The following is a 16,456-nucleotide window of genomic DNA, read 5'->3' as shown; positions in this document are numbered from 1 at the left end:
CCCCAGGTAGTTTAGAGGTCTGGTTGGGTGGTTAGGATGGGAACATCATTGTGGAGACATGGTGGGAGGGGGCGGGGAGGAGGTGTGGAATGTGGAACATTAGGAGTGTGGACCGAGAGTGTAATAAAATCTGGAGTGTAAAAATAAATAATAAATAAATAAATAATCTTCTTTTCTACAGGAAATTTGTTTAAACTGACATCAAACATTCCCCCCAGACCAAGGAGAAAAGTGGACATCTGTAAACAGACTACTCTATAAGCTCTTGGGTTCATAAATAAGTGGTTTCTCTCCTACAGTATAGCTTTCCTCTTTAGAGACAGAAGGTATCTGCCCTCCTAATTCTACCCTGAAAGCAAGAATGCAATGCTGGGGGAGTGGTCAGTATCGTAAGCAAGCTTTTTTCTCTGCATTAGGAAGCCCATATTCTGCAGCAAAGATGGCACAGTAGGTAAAAAGCATTTGCTACTCTTGCTCAGAATCTAGATTCAGTTCCTTGCACCTACAAGATGACTCTCAACCATCTGTAACTCTGGTTCCAGGAAATCAGATACCTCTTCTGGCCTCTGTGAGCTCCTGTGCACACATAGCACATGTACACGTATACACACACACACACACACACACACACACACACACACGCATATATTTATATAAGTATTTATATAAAAATGAATTCAATATTTACTTTCAAGATAGGGTAATAAATCTTATATTAAAAAACAGTGGACCAGTGAGATGGCTTAGCAGGCCATTGCCACCAAACCAGACAATTCTCAGTCTTCATGGTTTACTTTGATAGCCTGTTGCTGCCCTAAACACTATGACCTAAAGCAACTTAAGACCATGGGGTGTGTTTTAGCTTACATTTTTCAGTCCATCATCTATGGATGCCAAGGCAAGAACTCAAGATAAGAACCTGCACACGGCACTGAAGCTGAGACCACAGAGAATACTACTAACTGGCTTGTTTCCCTGATTCGTTCAGCTAGCTTGTTTATATAGCTCAGATCTACCTATCTAGGGTTGGGGCCTTTAACATCAGTCAACTGTCAAGTAAATGCCTCCTAGAACATGCTCACAGGCCAGAGTGATGGGAACAATCCTTCAATTGATATTACATCTTCCCAGGTGTGTCTAGGTTTTTTTATCAGTTTGACAGAAACTATTATATCCCAGGATGCTCATGATGGAACGAGAACCAACTCCTGTAAGTAGTCCTCTGACCTAACTCACTGTGCTGGGGTGTGTACATTCTTGTGTATGTATATGCACAAAGTATTATTGAAAAGCCAAAAAACGGCTATCAGTCAAATCTCTGTAACATGTACAACTTGAAGGTATCTATCATTTGGGGAAGGTAAGAAAAAGAAACCACGTATTACCTCTTTAAAGATTATCTAGTGATTGAAATTTCTTCTTCCTTCCATATCTCTTCACACTATCGCAAATACTAAAGCTACCTGCAAGTAACAGGCTTACTCCACATCACCATCAATTTGACATTTCAGGAGAGAATAAAATGTTTTACACTAGTAGTAAGGGTTATGTTACAATACATTTAAAATATATTAGGATGTCTAGGCTGAGCAATGTCAGTCATAATAGCTGTTGAAATCCATTAGTTTCATAACCTAACTTGAAGGTCACCATTAGAGAATTGACTTATATTTTAATGGTCTTCTCTACCAGTCCTGTCTTTCTAATAAGATACCCCACCAACTTATTCCGAAATTGACCTACTTTTGTACTCTTCCTGCTAAAATCCAACTACAAAGATAAGGCAGGTCATCTAAATCTGTCTAGGCATAAAACATAATCCCACTAAATATGCCTAAAAAACCAGTAAGATTGCTTCCCACTGATATGAAGAAAGTGAAAAGGAAACAAAATCTCGATCTAAAAATTTGGAGCTGCGAGTCTAGAGTGCATTTGTATGCATATTTACATCATATTTACTGAAAGATACAAATAAAGAGATATAAGTAGAGAGATAGAGAGATGATAGATAGATAGATACTAATATTAATGTGGTAATCCCATCACAAATAATAGATACACATATGAAGAGCAGCCTCTCTGAACTGAATATGGTCTAAGTGCATCCCATATCCTGAAGAGTACATACTTAATGTAAAGGCACTAATGAAGTTGTTTCTTGTTTCCAGTTGAGACTAAAGTTAGATATTAAAGGCAATGTTCAATAAACAAATGTTGAGGTGGAGGAAATATAGAACCTTACAAGGGCAACAGTGGAAGACATGTGGATGTGTTATGTTGGAAGTAAAATGATGATCTCACCCAGAAGGGGCAGAGGCTTTAAACAGCAGGTTTATCAGGGATTGGTCATGGTGACTAAACAAATTCAGAAGGCATGGACAGCACTGTACTTATTCCAAGCTTAATAACATTGACCATGTCCAAATGGTAAAACATTAGGCCACACAGAAAACTCTATCCTAGAGCATTAACAAATTTGGTTACTGTTGATGTCGGTAAGCAGTAGTGAGGTGCTTGAGTTTTATGAATTCCATCCTGAATCCACTCTACCACCTAAACTGCTATAAATGAATGGATGCTTCAATACTATTTCTAGTGTAAGTGCTATTTGTTGGTCCTTTAATATCTTCTATGGAAAGCATACAGAATCATGTCAAAGATCTTACATCTTTTTAAGTTTAAGTATATATTAATAATATATAATGTCAGCTATCAGAGCATTTATATACATTTACAACACGTGTTCTGATCATAGGCCCTCCCAGTACCTTCTCTTGTCCTATTGCCTCCTTCTACTATTTAAATGTAGGTTATAAAGCATGGAATTATATTATGCCTGTTACTCTATCATATATATTATCTAAAATAATAAAATTTTAATCACTTGTTCAATGTAATTAATAAGATAGAATGATCATCTATTGCCAATGGGGATTCAAGAGACAGAAATAGATCAGCCATGCAGGACTTGCCACCGTGCACAAGGCCCTGGCTTGGCTCCTTAAAATGACAAGAAGACCAAAGACAAAACAGCCAACCAAATCTCTCTCTCTCTCTCTCTCTCTCTCTCTCTCTCTCTCTCTCTCTCTCTCTCTCTCTCCTCTCCCCTCTCCCCTCCCTCTCCCTCCCTCTCCTCTCCCTCCCTCTCCCCCTCCCTCCCTCCCTAACTCTCTCCTTCCCTTTTATACCTCCTCTTAGAAGAAGAAACAGCTGGCAGACTCCCAAAGCTCTCTCTACTCTCTCAATCGTGTTACATACACATTCCCAAAGACTAGCACGAGATCTCAGTATTACAAAAGTGACATTTTAAAATAATCTGAATAGTTTGGAAGGAGCGACTCTGCTTATAACTCAGTATGCTAGCCCTGGGTGCTCTTGTGGGCCCCATGTCTCCTGCATCAGCTTGCCTTTGGAAATGGAAAGTCAGAAGATGAGTCTGCTCAACCATGCACTCACAACCAAGCTGTTAGCAATTTGTTATAATTCAGGTTTTATTGACTGGGGCCAGAAAATATGCCATTTAAGTATTTAATGGGCCTGCTGCAGATCTCTGTTATTGTGCTTTCATCAACGCACATTAGTTTTATCACAAATAGGTAAATCTTCCATGTAATGAACCCCTACAACTTTACCATACTAGAATCCACAAAATTATTTTCTTAAATTTGACTCAGTGCTCATAGCAACACAGAAATTACTCATAAGCCAAAAACATTGGCACTGCTGAGGAAGAGAAATGATTTGTGGGACATAAGCTGCAGATGAGTCTGTCATTCTTAGGGTACCTTTCCATTTCCTAGGTACTCAGTGAAAGCAGTCAGGTAGCACAATAGGAATCTCACTACAGCCAAGTGCCCTGCATACATTCATATGTGTAAATGGTCCACACTTGTGAACATTTTTTCTAGCCATGTCCTGTTTGGTCAAGGCCTTCTGAAAACTCTGTCCTTGAATAAAACCTCTTTTTCATATATCCCATGCTGCAACATTCCTCATTGTCTGTGTCTACAGTGAAATATTTCTTTATACCCTGCTTATGTTTGTATCTGTTAGAGGATATTTGTGGCTACCTTAGCGTAGTGCCTTATAATAAATATTGTTTTTTGCCCCAATCTAGCCCCACCCCAGGATACCTGGCAATGTTTACAAACCTTTTGTCTATAAGAATTTTGGGTGGTAGGGGGGAGGAGTTGCTCCAAGCATCTAGAGGGTCACTGACAATGATTTTGTTGAATATTCTACATTGTACTGAGAATTCTGTCACCAACCCAAAGACAAACGTAACTTTAATTTTTTAAACCTATTTTTATTGATGGTTTTTAAAAGTTTTAACATCTCTTTTAGCCCGCTGCTCGCCAGGGATGATGGGAAAGAAAAGATATGGGGAAGTGGAAATCGGCAGTATAGTTCACATGTTAGCAGTGACGGCTTGATCCACGCACGAGCACTTCATGGATACACCAGCAGTCCAGTTTGGTAAACCATGAATCAGAAGCAGGGACTCTACATACCAGAAACAGCCAGGCCACAGCCTTGGCTGGAGCTAGCAGGAGAGCCCAGGAGGAAGGCCAGGAGAAAGTCTCAGCTGTGCCTCTCTCAGAGAAACAAAGATCAGTGAAGATACAAGACCCACCATCATCGCTCAGCTAGCTCTATAAACAAGCCTATAAATTCGACCTCTGTCACTGTCTGACAAGTCCTATTTATATCCTCCAAACATCATGCGTCTTCTACCGGTCTTCCCTCAACACATGTCTTGCCTCAACAGGAGTATCTGTCTCAGCTGACATCATTCCGTCAATCAGCTAAAGTATGTGGAAGCGACAAAAAACTGCAGCACATCACCAGAGGTTTTGGTGCATTTCTCTCTATGAAGTCCCAACAAATGCAGCTCAACTCCACAATGTAAAGCGGACCAATACATGCATGTTGTTAGCAAAGACTCCTTTAGCAAAACATTCTCTTTCCTGTGTCTGCTTCAGCAAAATGTTCCTTCATGAGTTGGTTTTAGTCTTTCATAGGTATCCCACCAAAACACCATCCAATTGAATTTCAAAAGAACCCTTAAGTTTCCACTTCGGACCAATTTATTTTTTCAGGCCAGAATAGTACCTGCCACATAAGGCCTTCTATCTAAAGGTCCTGAATCTAACAAAAACACACAAAATAGCTAATCCAAGTCCGAAGAGATATAAAAGTACACCTGACAATTTAGGGGTGTGTGTGTGTGTGTGTGTGTGTGTGTGTGTGTGTGTGTGTGTGTGTGTACAAGTGTGTATGTGTGTATATGTGGACTCACACTCCTGTGTTTTTATGATTATGCAGTATGTCTGGTGCCCAGAGATTGATGTCAGCTGTCGTCCTCAATCACAATGTACCTTTTAATTTTGAAATGGTGTCTGTAACTCAGCCTAGATCTCACAAGTTAGACTACACTGGCTGCTAAGCAAGTCCCAGGGTCACCAGTTAAACTACTCTGGCTGGCCACTAAGCCCCAGTAACCTACCTGTCTCCACTTCACTGAAGTTGAGATTATAAACATTCACTACTGCACCTGAAATGTTTACATGGGAGTAAGCATGAAAGTTCAGTCCTAAATTTTTAAATGATACTTGATTGACAGCTATCTCCCCAGCCCTGAAACTTTCCCTGTTTTATCTTCTCAAGGTCACCCTTCTTCCTTCTAGTCCCCTTACGTCCCTCTGATGTCACTTTACTACCCATCTATTCTCTTTGTAAAATAAAATGTACATTATGGACAAACTTTGATAAGCTCATACAGAAAAGTGGTTAAATACTAAACAAAACATGTGTCAGAAGGTGAGGGGCAGAAAGAGTAAGAGCTAGAGGGGAGATCAAAATGAATTCCCAACACTGGTTCTGAAGCTAATTGTAAGCGTTAGCTGATGGACAAGAGAAAGGCAGTTTTCTCTAAAAGTGTCTCTATAGTAAATAAACCATGCTCAGTGGAAAGAGCACATTTAGGCAGCAGAAAATGATGGGGTTTTTGTTTTGCTGATGATGAATTTTGACTCAAATTTGGGTATATAAGTGGTTGTAAATCTGAAAAGACACCCTTGGTAGACATAATCAAAGCACATCATATTCAAGTCTCAGAGAACTATTTGCTTGTCTGTTTGTTTGTTTATTTATTTATTTTTAAGAAAGACTGGATTCCACCGGGAACTTCCTGAACTGACGCCACCCACACCTTTCTGTGTACTATCCAGATAACCCACATCCTTCGCTGGGAAAATATTGACACTTTGATTCACACCTTCTCCCAAACCCATCAGATCTGGTCTTGACCCCATATCCAGTGCTTCTGCGCAGTCTGGCATACCTGTATAGCTGCACTGCAACCCACCTCTAGGTTTCTGCAAGGACACTAGCTACCTAACTGTCAATCCATAGGCCCCCCCTGCCATTCCACCTCAAATCTTCCCAACCAACCATATTTAAGCCCACTTCATAGGTGTGGATCAGGAGGTACAACCTACACACCAGCCCAGTACTCTCTGCCTACCCAACTTCATTCGACCTTCTGGGCCCAACCCACCCACATACCTTCTCACTCTTTCCATATATGATGAAGAGCTCACCCACCCACCCCTGCCACATGCACATACACACACAAACACTGAAGTGCACCCATACACACAAAAATCTTAGACCTCAACACAAGAATAATAACCATATGAAAGATGCAGCCAATATCTTGTCTTCAAAACCCTCTGGTTCTGTAGAAATGAGAACCAATGAGAAGTACATAGATAAATACTAAGGAAAAAGATTTAGAAGAACTTCATTTAAGACTTCAAGGAGTTTAAAAAAAAGAACAACAACAACAAAAAAAAAAACAGCTGTATGAAATTAAAGAGAAAGAAATTAAGGAGAATAAATACCTGAGTGTTCTCCAAAAGGGCTGATGGAAACAGTGGGGACAATCTAGGACTTGAGAATAGAAAACAACCAGGAAAGAGAAGCATTAAAGAAGACAAGCTGAAATGAAAATAGAATTGCAAAACCTAACTAATCAACAAGTCAAACGAATCAAACAAGAGTATCAGGACTCAAAGATAAATTAGAGGATCTAAACTAAATAAGCAAAAAATATGAAAAGCTTTTTGTAAACGCAGAAAAGAAACATACAGGGAATGTGGGACATATTTAAACAAAAACAAAAACTTTTTCAATTCTAGGCAAGCATGAGAGAGACAATGTACCTGAAGTCAACGGCAGAAACCAGATCTTCAATAACATCATAGAAGAAAAATTTTCCAAACTAGAGAAAGACATACCTACCCACATACTAGAAAGCAAAAAACACCAAATAGACAAGAACAGTTTTCATACCTTGGTGATAACAACACACTAATTGGGCTTAACATCTACTGAAAAGAAGGAATCAAAGAAAGTTAATTTCAATAGATGGAAACCACTACAGAACGTCACAACCAATCAAAATGCAGATTTAGAGAACCTATTCCCCGTGGACACATTTACAAAACTTCTGTACCTAAGGTTCACGAAACATAGCAAAGGGTGGAGTAGAAAGATTGTAAGAGCCATGGGGACAGGAAGTTTACTGTAAGATTGAGTTTTCCATTAATGTCAGAAGCTATGCCCATATAGCCTAACCAACATGACTACGTAAACATAAAATGAACAAGGACCACAACAATAGACATGCCAAAGTGAATGGGGAAGACCATGAGGCCTCAACCCCACACAAAGAATTACAGGCAACTGAGGAATGCTGAGTGGAAGAAATAGTCTTCTCCAGGGATGATCACACTAACTGGTTATCCAGTATCAAATGATCTATCCTGAAAACATACATTTGAGTAACCTTATACAGACTAAGCTGGTTATATTTAGGAATAGATGTATATAATATTCAAATAGCAACGGTTACTTGGGTGGGGGGAAAGCCCATGAATTTGAAGGAGAGCAAAGAGATCACAGGGTTTGGAAGGAGGAAAGGGAAGGGGAAACCAATGTTATCTTAAAATTAAAAAACACACAGAAATACTAACAAATGCATCAGATTACAATGATAGGCTTGGGAGAAAAGGTGATTGCTTTAGTCAGACTTATTTGCAAGCCAAGATAGCTGAGGCCTGAAGCAATGACTGACAGGCTCAAGGTTACATAGCCTGAATAAGAAGAAGTCCTGTAATCCTAATCATGTGACACTCCTAAACTGATAAATTTGTATCATTACATCAGGTACCTAGTTTCCTTTAATTCCAGAGATTACAGTGTCTAATCAAGGCCAGCAGGATGTAATATGTCATATTTTTTAAATAAAAATGTAGAAATCAGACATGAGTTTTATGCATAGATCATATTTTGAGGCTCCTTGTCTCCTTAGGACAAACACTCATAGAGCCAATACATCTTACATACATAACCCAAATAAATTCTGTTTAACAATTATCACAGAACCATGCATGATCCTCCTCTAAGCCCTGTGTCTAGTCTAAGCAAGTGCATTCCACATCCACCGGTCAGCTTTTGGCCAACACTTTTCTCCATATTCATGCCAACAACTTTAGGTTTTTATAAAATCTCTCTCTCTCTCTCTCTCTCTCTCTCTCTCTCTCTCTCTCTCTCTCTCTCTCATACACACACACACACACACACACACACACACACACACATATTCAAAAAAGAGAAAATTAGAGAGGCAAAAGATTTTATACATCTTTTAAGTATTTACTGCATTTTTCTCTGTTTCGTTATTTTCCTAGGACCCTTCAATAAGTTCTTAAAAATGGAATCCTTTATGTCCTGCTCATCTACTTTATCCAATGAGGAATGAGACATTACCATCTCTAATAAGAAGGTATGGTGGTTTAGTTTACTGTGAACTTGGAAGAACTGAGAATCACTAGGGAGATGGTGTCCCCTGAACATGGTTGTGGGGTACTCTTGATTACCTTACAGTGATAAGACATATCTTTGTTGTGGTTGATCTTGTTCTTGACACAGAAATCCTTGACTGTATCAAAAGGAGAAAGTCCAACACTAGCACTCATCACTCTGATTTTCACAGTGAATTTGATGTGGTCATCTACCCCAATTCCTTGTCACCTTGATTTTCCTCCACCATAACAGAATATATCCCCAAACTGTGAGTCAAGATAAACTTTCTTATTAAGTTGCTTTTATTAAGTACTTTTATAATAGCAACAGGAAAGAGAGCAAAGCCAGTGGCATCTTTAGCTATATCCTTTGGTGAAGGCTGACACAAGAATTTTAAATGGTTTCCCAATACGTAAGTAAGCACTGTTCCTCAAAATAGCAACCTTCAAGAGGATGGCTCTGTTTCCTTGATTCGTTTTTAAATAAGAAACAAACCAGAAAGTTATTTACAATTCTAGACTTTGAATGACTGGTGTTACATTTTCTACCACAACTAAGCGACTGTCCTTGCCTTTAAGTAAATTATGACCTACTGAATACCACTCCTTTTGTTTTGTTTTGAGACAAGAGTTTTTCATGTAGCCCTGGATGTCCTGGAAGTAGCTATCTAGACTGGTCTGGTCTCAAACTCAGAGATCCACCTGCTTCTGCCTCCGAAGCACTAGGATTAAAGGTCTGTGCAACCATGCCAAGATGCCACTTATGTTGCTGAAGTAGCCAGAGACAATAAGGAAAGTACTGTGTCTTTGGAATAGCAACTGTGTTATTTTTCTTCAAGCTCAAAGTCACAAATAAATTGCCAATGTGCCCTGTATCTTTCACTTGACCCAACTGTTTTCACCAGTCCTGAGCTGCAGAGTCCTGTCTCCACGCCCTTCTTTGATGTTCCATGTAGAGTCAGCATCAGGGGTGTTTCTGTTATATGTGAGGTATGCCACAAGAAGTTCAGTTTCACATGAGAATTGAGCTAAGAAGCCAGCAGAGGCAAACCATACCACTGTGAGATGACTCTTTCTCTTTTTTTAAGGGTTTAGAAAATCTTTTAATTACAGACTAAAATGTCTTATTCTATTTTTTTAAATATTTAGTGTGTGTGTGTGTGTGTGTGTGTGTGTGTGTGTGTGTGTGTGTGTGTGTGTGCTTGTGGGGGCCAGAAGAACGTGTCAGAACATCTGGAACTATAGTTTCTAGTGTTGAGACCCTCCCACAATAAGACAACTAAACTTGGGTTCTCTGGAAGAGCATCAAGTGCTATTGATCACTGAATCATCTCTCCTGCCCCTGTTCCTACCTTCTTTAAGTTAAGTGAGAAACACTGTATATCCAGCTTGATTTGTCTTGCTCTACTGCATGAAAGAATTGTGTTTGAATGAAAGTAATGCTATCTCAGAGCCAATGAAAGTATGGATATATCTGACTATGATTTTTGTTATTTTCTATTTTAAGTGTATTAGGTTCACAAGAGCAATCTCTCTATGCATTCCCCTCTTCCATTTTTTTCTCATATTTCAGAGAAAATAGACAAGATTTGCACTTTAGAGTTTTGCTTTTATTTTCTTTTTGTTTTTTCCTGCATGCTTCCAGGCTGACAAAGCCTTTGTAAATATTTTTTTTTCCTAAGCAAAACAACATGCTATTGACATGTACGTCTTGGATCACAGCACTGTGTGGCCCTTTAAAAATATCTATTTTTATGGGTCTGATTGTGCACTAAGACCATATGCAAACTCCTTGGTAGGGCTGTCATTGGGATTGGAAGAGAAAGATACTTGTGTGGATAGCCCTGACCCAATTCAGCACTAATTCTTAGCACCATCAAAAACAAAGATTTCTCTCTTTCTCCTCTAGTTTTATCTCATTTTCTGGACATTCCAACCCTTCATCATGCACACAAAGTTACAAAGGATGAGGGTCTTAAGTGTCTAACACAATAACAAATACACACACACACACACACACACACACACACACACACACATTCATGTTCTTTGATACATTTTGTATTGCAGGATGCCTTGCTAGCTCAGTGGCAGAATGTCATTTCCCACCCCAGAGAGCTACAAGAAGATCGTAGAAACAACTGCACCTTCCTGTGGAGAATGGATGAAGTCCTGAGTGAATGGATAATAGTGACAGGAGCATGAACATCTATTCAATACCTCAGACTCACAGGAATCTTGAAATGTTTCAAAGTTAATCTCAGGGCAATGGCAAGATCTTCATATGGATGCTGATAAATGGTTGAACTTTAGCTAAAACCCTTACATTTGAAAAAGATCGGGCTGGAGAGATGGCTCAGCGGTTAAGAGCACCCGACTGCTCTTCCAGAGGTCCTGAGTTCAAATCCCAGCAACCACATGGTGGCTCACAACCATCTGTAAAGAGATCCGATGCCCTCTTCTGGTGTGTCTGAAGACAGCTACAGTGTACTTATATATAATAAATAAATATATCTTAAAAAAAAAAGAAAAAGAAAAAGATCAACTTATATCAGAGATGAGGGCATGAACATAGCACCATACAGAGAGATATTCCTTCAACAATGACTAACTAACCCACTACCTTGTTCATGCTGTATATGTTCTTAATCTTCTGTCATTATAGTGAAAATCAGCTGCACAAGGCACTTTACTTAAGCAATGAGTCCCCCTGGACAGAACATGAGCTAAATGAGGACATTCAAGGCTGGGTAGATATTCAAAGGCTAAACCCTTTCAGCAGTGCTGCCAAGTTACGCTGAGTATCTCACATCTATCCTCCTACATCCCCATTGGTTATCCCAGCTTCTTCCTCTAGGTTCAATTCTCTCAAGAAATTGAAGAAACTATGCAGTAGAGATTCACACTTACTTGGCTGCCTTGTCTGGCCTCAGTGTGAGAGGACATCCCTAACCCTGAAGAGACTTGATGCATCTGGGCAGGGAAACACCCAAGGGGGAGGGGCCCACCCTCTCAGAGGTGAAGGGAAGAGAAGTGAGGGGGGACTCTGTAAGGGGGAGACTGGGAAGGGGCAGCATTTGGGATGTTAAATAAATAAATAAATAAATAAATAAATAAATAAATAAATAAGGAAAAAGAGATTCACACTTAAACCAACCCCCAGTCAGATCCAAACTTTGTGTAGTTTTGAGACTTTATTCCTGTCTCTTATCAGGTTCACACTTCTACTTTCTTATCTGTAATCTTGAAAAATCAAAATTTTGTTGCCTATTTCTAAAATTCTTGTGAGAACCAAATAATATTACCCTTTGAAAATGACAAAATAATACATATACATGGAAAGTAATACAATTTTTTTCTGTTACTCAAATACAAACTTAAGTACCAAGAGCATGCACATTTTCCCACACGCCCTAAGATACATACAAATTGGATGAATCAAGGATGGTAGAAGATAATGTAACTGCTGTGTTCAGATATAGAAATCAATTATAGCACTGATATTTGGGGCAAATGTAACATCCATATTTACCTGTTTCCGAGAGCAATTTTGTGGCTTCCAGCACTTTCTCCGTATAGACCCCGGCTTCGTAGTTTTCCATCTCGGCATTGATGATGTGAATGACCCGGGCTGCCCGGCCGCGTATGGCCCCAGCCGTGCGATCCAGTGTGTCCACGTCTCCCTCTTGCAAGGCAATCACACATTTGTTCACATCCTCCAAGATATGATTTTCTGGGAAGAGGACAAACATTTTTATATGACCTTGTACTACTAAGAACCTAATGATCAGTCTAAAACCATTTCAATCGTTCCTATGAGTCCTCATCTTAAAAATTGAATTGTATAACCCATAACATGAAACGGTATTTAAGGGGCATCCCTTACAATTACAATAGTAGTTGGGAAACTAGAGCACCAGCCAGAGGTTTGTCACACTGATGTTTGGGTGAAACTTTGGAAGTGTCTGGCTCATTGGCTGTGCTGGCTACTTCTTGTCAACTTAATGCATGTGGGTAGAGGGAGTCTCAGGGTAGGAGGAGTGGCTTCCATTGGATTGGCCTGTGTGCACATCCAGGGAGCATTTCCATGACTGAAGCTCAGTGTGGGAAGGCGCAGCTCACCTTGAGCAGTGCAACCCCTGGGATATATAATTGGTTCTGGGTTATGTAATTGAGTAGACACGGTAAGCAAGTAGGCATGCAGCTTGCAGTTGGCTTCATGGACTGTGCTTGAATTCTTGTCTTTAGGTTCCAACTTTGAACTTCTGCCCTGAATTTCCCCATAAGGATGAACTAGGATCAGGATTTGGAAGTCAAAGAAATCCTCACCTCCCTAAGATCGTTTTATTCAGTGTTGTACCATAGCAATAGAAAACCATACTAGGACAGCTTTGAGATGAGACCTGGGAAAGGGACTTTCAAAGACATTCTCAAGAAATGCTAATAGGGATGGTGGAAGCAACATACTGATGAAAAGGTAATCCCTTGTTTTGAGGCTTACTTCTAGGAGCAGGAATCAAGTGGAGAGGTATGGACAGGGAGGGGAGAAGTAACTCAGCACTTAAGAGTGCTTGCTGATCTTGAAGTGAATGAAGCTAGGTTCAGTTCCGAGTACCCATATTAACTGGCTTACAATCATCAATAACTCCAACCTCAGGGAATTCTACATCCTCTTTGCCCTTTGCAGATACCCACATACTCGCGGGGCACTCATATGCACTCAGCCACATATGAAATAAAAATAAATAAGTGTGCGGAGTCAAAACAGCCGGCAAAATGTCAATCAGACCTGGAAATATCTCTACCATAAAGGAACTGAAATTTTAGATGCACGAAGGAACAGTTGACCACCTTTTTATTGAGGAACTTTTTAAATGACAGTGTAGGACATGTCAGATGGAAGATACAGTCACAGAGAAAATGGATTAAGGGGGAAAGATCGTGGAGTTCCCTCGACTTAAGTAGAATCCAGTCTTTAATGTTACAGCAGATTACAGTGAAGGCAAGCACTATTCTCCTGTCAAGGACCACACAGTAGGAGACAAGCAAGCAGGAATGGAACTGATTCTATAGAGAAAGACACATTCTTCCAGTGGAGCAAGTAGGTTCTATTTCAATTCCCTGTCTGATGTCAGACAGTAATTATGTCTTTTGAGTATTTTTGAAAAGCACAATTCCAAGGGAATGCTCACAAGTTTAGCACTGTAAAGAAAAATGAAAATAATTTTAAGCTGAAAATTATACACAGACACATACATACAACTGAAACTGTGGTGTCTGAATGCTCGTGCCTCAAATTCACAAATTGAAATATCAAGCATAGATTTAAGCATTTTCATTATTCTTATATTCTAGTTAATATTTAACACTAAGAAGGGTCAGTGAGACACCTCCACACCATTAAACCACTTCCCACCAAGCCTGATGACATGATTTCTATGCCAGAAACCCAGATGATGAAAGGAGAGAGCTGATTCCTGAAAGTTGTGCTCTGACACCCACAAATTTGCCTTGAAACATACATACAAAAAGTTGAGAGATACATAGATGGATACATAGATGTATTGTTAGCTAGATAGACATACAGATAGATGATAGACAGACAAACAGATAGATAGATGATCGATAGATAAATAGATAGATGATGATAGATAAATGAATAGATAGATGATGAATGGATTGGTAGATGTAGATAGATATATAGATGAATTGATAGATGGATAGATAGATCGATAGATACACAAGATAGTTAAATGAATTGCTAAATACATAAATAAGTAGTTAAATAGAAGTAGGAAGCAGATATGGAAAATAATAAGGATATTTTATAGTTTTTATTTTTATTTATTTACTTGTGGAACTGAAGACTGAACCTAGGTTATTACTCATTGGTCAGTAAACGCTCATTACTTTTACTTTTATTTTTAGGTTTTTTTAGCTTTTAGTGTAGTTTAGTTTTCAATTTTGAGAAAAGTTCCTCTAAGATGTTCATGATGGTTTTAAGCTTACTCTGTGGCCAAGGCAGATCTTGCACTCAGGACTTTCCTGCTTTAGCATCCTAAGAACTTTGATTACGGGCCTGCACGTCCAGGCTTGAATGAAGTTGTCATATTGTCTGAGATCCAACATTAAGAAATAAAAACTTGAGGAGGTGACCCAGTGCTAAGAGGTGAGTGAGGGAATTAGTTCTCTTCTACCAGATATGCCAGAGAGATCTTTCCTCTTACAGCATGGGAACGCAGTGAGTTCAGTTATCTATGAGAGGGCACCTCTCACAAGTACCTTTATCTTAGCCTTTCTAGCCTCCACTACTGTGAGATACAGATGGATGTTCTTAATAAGTCACCTGATTTCTAATTCTTTTATAGCACTGAACAGACTAAGATGAATATACAACCCCCGACACACACACACACACACACACACACACACACACACACACACACACACACACACAAGAGCACATGCTTTCAACAGAACTAGCTTGCTTGTCATTGTCACTGTCTTACATAAACTGCTTACATTATAGCAACCAAATTCAATGACTATTAGGAGGCTTGGATTATTAGCTATTGACGAAGTTTCTATGGATACTTCTGATTTCCAAGTTTCTAGAGGAGGAAAATTTAAATGAGTATCCAGCAAATCCCAAGCTCCAATGTAGATTTCTTTCTTTCTTCCATCCTTTCTTTCTTATCTACTTTGTTTTCTTTTCTTTCTTTCTTTCTTTCTTTCTTTCTTTCTTTCTTTCTTTCTTTCTTTCTTTCTTTCTTTCTCTCTTTTCAACCAAGCACTCAGCACTCATGAAAACACAGAGCCTGTGACAGCAGTACACATAAGACCTTCACAAGTCCAACTCAAACAGGATCCCTGCCCTGTACAGGGGAAAGTGGACTCAAGGTCCCTGGCAACCAAGAAGCTATTTGCTATTGATACATTCTGGCAAAGGAAAAAAAATCAGTTTACTCAAATGGAGTGTCACTGAGTGTAGGAACCACAATTCCAGAGCAGGCCCCATGACTAGGAACAGTTGGCTACCACCCAATGGACTCCATGTTTTATGTGTGTAAAGGAGGGAGGGTTTTGTTGTTGTTGTTTTGTTTTTTGGGGCACTTTTTGTCTTATTTGCTTTTTTTCTTTTTTGTTTTGGGTGGTTGTAAGAGAGGGAGGGAGAACATGAAATTTAGTAGGCGGACAGTGAGAGAGCTAGAGAGAAATAGAAGAACATAAACAAAATATATTGCCTAAAATTAATAAAAAGTACGTTTAATAAAAACAAGCATAAGGAAGTAGGTGTATGTTCTTTAGGAGATTGATTTTAAAAACTGCTAACTATAATCTGCTATTCACAAAACATTAATTTTGACCTCATAATATATTGCCCTATAAGACGACTTGGTGTGTTTAAGTCATTCTGTTTCACTTTTAGTTTATTATTGTTGTTGTGTCTAGGAGGAAAATCAAGCCACAGCATGTGTAGGGAGGTCAGATGACAACTCTGTGGACTCAGTTCTCTCCTACCTTTGTGTGGACTCGAACTCAGGTCACCAGGCACGTGCAGCAAGTGCCATTTCCTGCTAAGCCAT

The 16,456-nt window shown here is 39.3% G+C and overlaps 1 protein-coding gene across 4 annotated transcripts in view; it reads right to left on the bottom strand.

Moving 5' to 3' along the window:
• Positions 1 to 16,456, bottom strand: part of Ctnna2 (catenin alpha 2) — a 1,084,017-nt gene that overhangs the window by 85,375 nt on the left and 982,186 nt on the right. For all 4 annotated transcript variants that reach the window (XM_032906324.1, XM_032906321.1, XM_032906322.1 and 1 more), the window contains one exon: positions 12,403 to 12,603. In XM_032906324.1, the coding sequence (XP_032762215.1) occupies positions 12,403 to 12,603 (201 nt within the window). The remainder of the gene's footprint in view (positions 1 to 12,402; positions 12,604 to 16,456) is intronic.

The sequence above is a fragment of the Rattus rattus genome, chromosome 6 (genome assembly GCF_011064425.1).
Source record: "Rattus rattus isolate New Zealand chromosome 6, Rrattus_CSIRO_v1, whole genome shotgun sequence".
Classification (NCBI taxonomy): Eukaryota; Metazoa; Chordata; class Mammalia; order Rodentia; family Muridae; genus Rattus; species Rattus rattus.
Note: the sequence above shows the minus strand (reverse complement) of the source record. Positions and strands in the feature narration are given on the sequence as shown.